Source organism: Perca flavescens, chromosome 9, assembly GCF_004354835.1.
Source record: "Perca flavescens isolate YP-PL-M2 chromosome 9, PFLA_1.0, whole genome shotgun sequence".
Taxonomy (NCBI): Eukaryota; Metazoa; Chordata; class Actinopteri; order Perciformes; family Percidae; genus Perca; species Perca flavescens.
In genome coordinates, this window is record NC_041339.1 from 29,016,314 (window position 1) to 29,020,486 (window position 4,173).

At 36.6% G+C, this 4,173-nt stretch overlaps 1 protein-coding gene across 4 annotated transcripts in view; it reads right to left on the minus strand.

Annotated features, from left to right (window-relative positions):
- dnai3 (dynein axonemal intermediate chain 3) overlaps positions 1-4,173 on the minus strand; it is a 29,421-nt gene that overhangs the window by 19,461 nt on the left and 5,787 nt on the right. The window contains exons 1-3 of one of the 4 annotated variants that reach the window (XM_028586913.1): positions 4,014-4,097; positions 2,632-2,702; positions 2,481-2,510 (exon numbers count right to left, since the gene is read on the minus strand). The exons of 1 other annotated variant lie outside the window; for it this stretch is intronic. In XM_028586913.1, the coding sequence (XP_028442714.1) occupies positions 2,481-2,510; positions 2,632-2,680 (79 nt within the window). In that variant the 5' untranslated portion in view covers positions 2,681-2,702; positions 4,014-4,097. Of the gene's footprint in view, positions 1-2,480; positions 2,511-2,631; positions 2,703-3,024; positions 3,081-4,013; positions 4,098-4,173 lie in introns of those variants that run through there. 2 more of the 4 variants (XM_028586915.1, XM_028586914.1) reach the window with 2 other exon arrangements.

Below are 4,173 nucleotides of genomic sequence, written 5' to 3' on the forward strand. Positions count from 1 at the left end.
TATTTATATTATCTTCATCCACTCCTGCCAATTATATACAGTATAGAAAAAAAAGCATCATATAAGTCAACCTTAATGATCAATCTGAAGTTGAGCTGTTTTTGTCAGATGCCAAAAGATTTGACGCTGTACAGTGTTGACAATGATAATAATGAGCTAAGTGTTTAATTGTCAGGTCTACCTGTTCTGTCAATTCCGCAGAATGTACAAAACAAATTTCTGTCATCGTCTGTGCAACTATTTTCCTGAAATGGGATGTACAAATATAGTGGCAGAATTGAGCAGGTAAAACAAAAACATAAATATATATATAACTATATATATATGATTATGACTTGCATAGAAAATCTACGGTTTTCCTATCTTCTACAGTTGTATGTGAATGGAGGAAAACCAAGAGGTTTAAAAACTAAAACAAACAATACTCATAGCAGATCTGAAAACTTGTATCTCTGAACACAGAGATGCAAGCATGATGAGTAGGAATGCAGAGATGCCATGAGCCAAAACCTCACTTATTAAGTGATACTCACACAATGGACAGGCTTTAAAGTCACTATAGCTTACGGACTGTGAGACAGATTCTCGCCCCTATTTTCTGATCAAACGCACAACAACGCCTCTGATCCTTCACCTGTCCCACCCTGCAGGGTGGACCAACCTACAATATCACAGGATGAAATGCAATCCTTGTGAATAGCCTACACACAATGTCCAAACACTTGTAGGAATGTTGCTGTATTTATACTACTATACTGGTATGTGAAAGGCAGATCAGGTATGCATGAATTCAAGACATAAACAGCTCAGTCACATATACCTAACCAGGATTGTTACTATACAGTATAAAACCACATTAGTACACCAGCACCACAACAAAGACTCTTCCATATCTACAGTAAGGCCAGGCTCAGTCCAGGGCACACTATAGTAAACAGGGCTTTGCATAATGATAGTTTTCATCCTTCTTGCGGTCTCTCTCTTCAAAGTCTTGTCACAAGGTTGCTGAGGGGATGCTGGGAATGCTAAAGTACAGCTTAAGTAACCACTTCCCAGCTGGGTGTGTCAACCTTTTCAACTCACACCAGTTAGGCTTCATGCAAAATCATTGTAGTGGAAACACACACCCCTCATTTCACACAGGTATGTGTCAACTATGGCATTTGCATTCATGGTGGATATTTGCTTGAGAGACGAAGAGAGTGTGATGTGCAATGTTCCGTAATCCTGAAGAATGTAATTAAACTGTTTGTAGACTGCGCTGAGGAGATATTGTAAATTTGTCTTGTTCCTCTTGCATAATCCACTCATGGCTTGCATTTCTTTGACTGCATACTGTAATATATGTATACAGTACCACAGTACATTGTAATTATGGCAGCTTGTTTTCATCTCTGTTGATACTATTTAAGAATGTCAGCCTGGACAATAGCTGTTTATCAGCTAATAAGATTACCTATCATCAATGTCCTTTAGCAACCTTTACAGGGGTTAAAAGAAAACCTGTATATCTATTTGTGTCAGTGGGCCAGATAAAGCTAATCCCCACAAGGATAACTAATACATGTTAGGGTTGGTTTTATGTCAAGTTCAGGGTCAGAGTTGGGTTGATGTTAAGAGTAAAACTATTTAGAATGTGCTCATTCAGACAGACTTGCATTTAAATACTGCTATTGTATTTATTAAAATTAAATTAATAAATAAATGTACAAAACAGAGCCAATGTGAATCTGCAGACTCTTAACACCATTACCTTTAACTCCCATATGAGCCAATGATGTAATCTATAGTACAGAGACACATTTGGTGACCTGCATTAGACCAAAAGCATGTCCTCAGGGCTGGTATGTTGACAGTAAACTGGACCATGACAATGGGCACCCACAGCTGAGAAGAGAGCACGCCCAAAGGCTATGCAACAGTACACTCAAGATCACGTCAGAAATCTCCTCAAAGACTAATCTGATTATTAAATTGAGCCATGCTTTTTACATTCCTACTCCAACTACAAAGTCAGAAAGATCTCGGTGTCTCCTACAGTATCCAAGACAAATTTGTATAAATTGTGTATAGCGTTGATTAAAAGGACCCTGCTCTATCAAATGAATGAAGTAATCAAATACAAATTCACTCTATCACCAAACACTTTAAATTTGTAAAACTAAATGTAAGACTTAAAGTGCTTTATTTAACTCTATTCAAAGACCATGTAAGATTTACTAGATCTCTAGTTAATATAATTTAAGATGAATAAAATTCACTTTAGGATCTCCACACTACCTATTACAAACCAGTTATGTACTCCATACTCTATATAGACTAAGTATAGCCTACTCTATGCTCAGTTTACCCGATAGTTTTAAGGAAATTGTTGTGAATGTGCCTCAAGTAAAAACAAAGGTAACTTTTAATAGTCTAAACTACTTTACAGTTCAGGATAGGTGAATAAATAGGTGAAAAAGTGAATAATTTTCTCTTACCATGCGCAGCCGGTGACTGAATCTTTTTGTCTAAATGGGAAGTAAAAGTCAGTTTACCATTTCATTTACTGTCTCTCCATTTGATCTTGCTAAGACAAACATGCATTTAAACACAGTAACACTATACTAATATTCAGACACTCATCTTTACCTTTGCCCTTACTGCCTGCACTGCTTTTTTTTGGTTTCTTGGGTGGCATCCTTGCTCTTAGGATAGCTTCACTAATGAGAGGGAGAAAGTTTTCATACAACACGGTGTTACAATTCTCCTTGCAAAACACCAAAATTCATACTTTTATATATACACATTTCTATTTCATTGACCAAGTGTCAGAGAGTGAAAATGTAAATCCACACACAGGCTCCACACAGTGGCAGAGCAGTGTCTTGAAATAATGCCCCCAAAAATCCTTATCAATGCACGTGGCGACATCTTGTGGAGGATGAGAGAATTGCATTACATTGCCTTATAACAAGGATCCTAGAGTATGATCTAAATGTACTTATGAAAACGAAATTAAGCCAAGTCTTCAGGCTGGCATACATTTGTATGATGTTCTGTTTATAATTGCTACGGTTATAACTAGAGATGTTCCGGTATCGCCTCCGATACTGCCTAAAACGCTGGTATCGGCATCAAGAAGTAGTTCATGCACCGATCCGATACCACGTAATAAAGCCCTAAAGAAAATCTATGTTAAAGTAGTTTATTTATGTTCTTTTCCCGTTATAACTGACTGTCAAACTGGATAATAAAAGAAAGTTCTACGGCATTCATTGTTTGTCTTTGTTCATGTTTCACAAAGAGTTTAACCTGAGCCAGACCGACAACAAAGATAGAAATAATATCACATCCTTACAGGGAGAGTAGTATACAGCGGTTAAAAACATAATAATATATGACATACTGGTATCGGATCAGTATTCGGTATCGGCTGATACGCAATCAGTATCAAGCGAAAAATGGTATCGGACCATCTCTAGTTATAACTAATGATATAGAGTGGGGAAGGAAGTATTAAGGTTTTAGATACTATATAGATGTCTTTTATATTGCCTTGTGTTTCTTTTATATATCGTATATGTTTTCCTAAAATCTGTAATCTTTTATGTAAAGCAGTTTAAACTTTGTCAAGTTGATCTACAAATAAAAGTTAGTAATCATGCATAATGGCCCCACACTCTAAAGTATTATGTCACATTACGTTATTACTGAGCAGTGAGCAGCAATAACGTTATGTTGTATTTGCTCGACAATGTTACAGGGTAAATTCCATAAATGCATCATGTTTTGTAATATATTCGGGGTGAAAATGTATATCTGTAAATATAAACTAACGTTACAGCTATAAAAATGTTATGTAACGTTACTTCCCTCTGAAACGTAGAAAACAATAACGTTACAATATACCTAATGTCACCATTTAAATCAGCTGTTTTATCCGAAGGTGCTGCTATACGCAGTTAACGATAACGTAAATCTCCCAAACGTTGCATCTAACTACAGTTTATATACGAATAAATACAGTTTACCAGTAGTTAAACTATAGGAGTTAGCTTGAAATCCTCTTCACACTTTTGTCCTCTTGGCTCATCAGTGGCACTGTTTGGTTGCCAAGGGTAACAGGAGTGGAAAAAAACGACATGACTGACAGATCCAAGAGCAAATCACGTCCCAGCAGTAAAATGACGT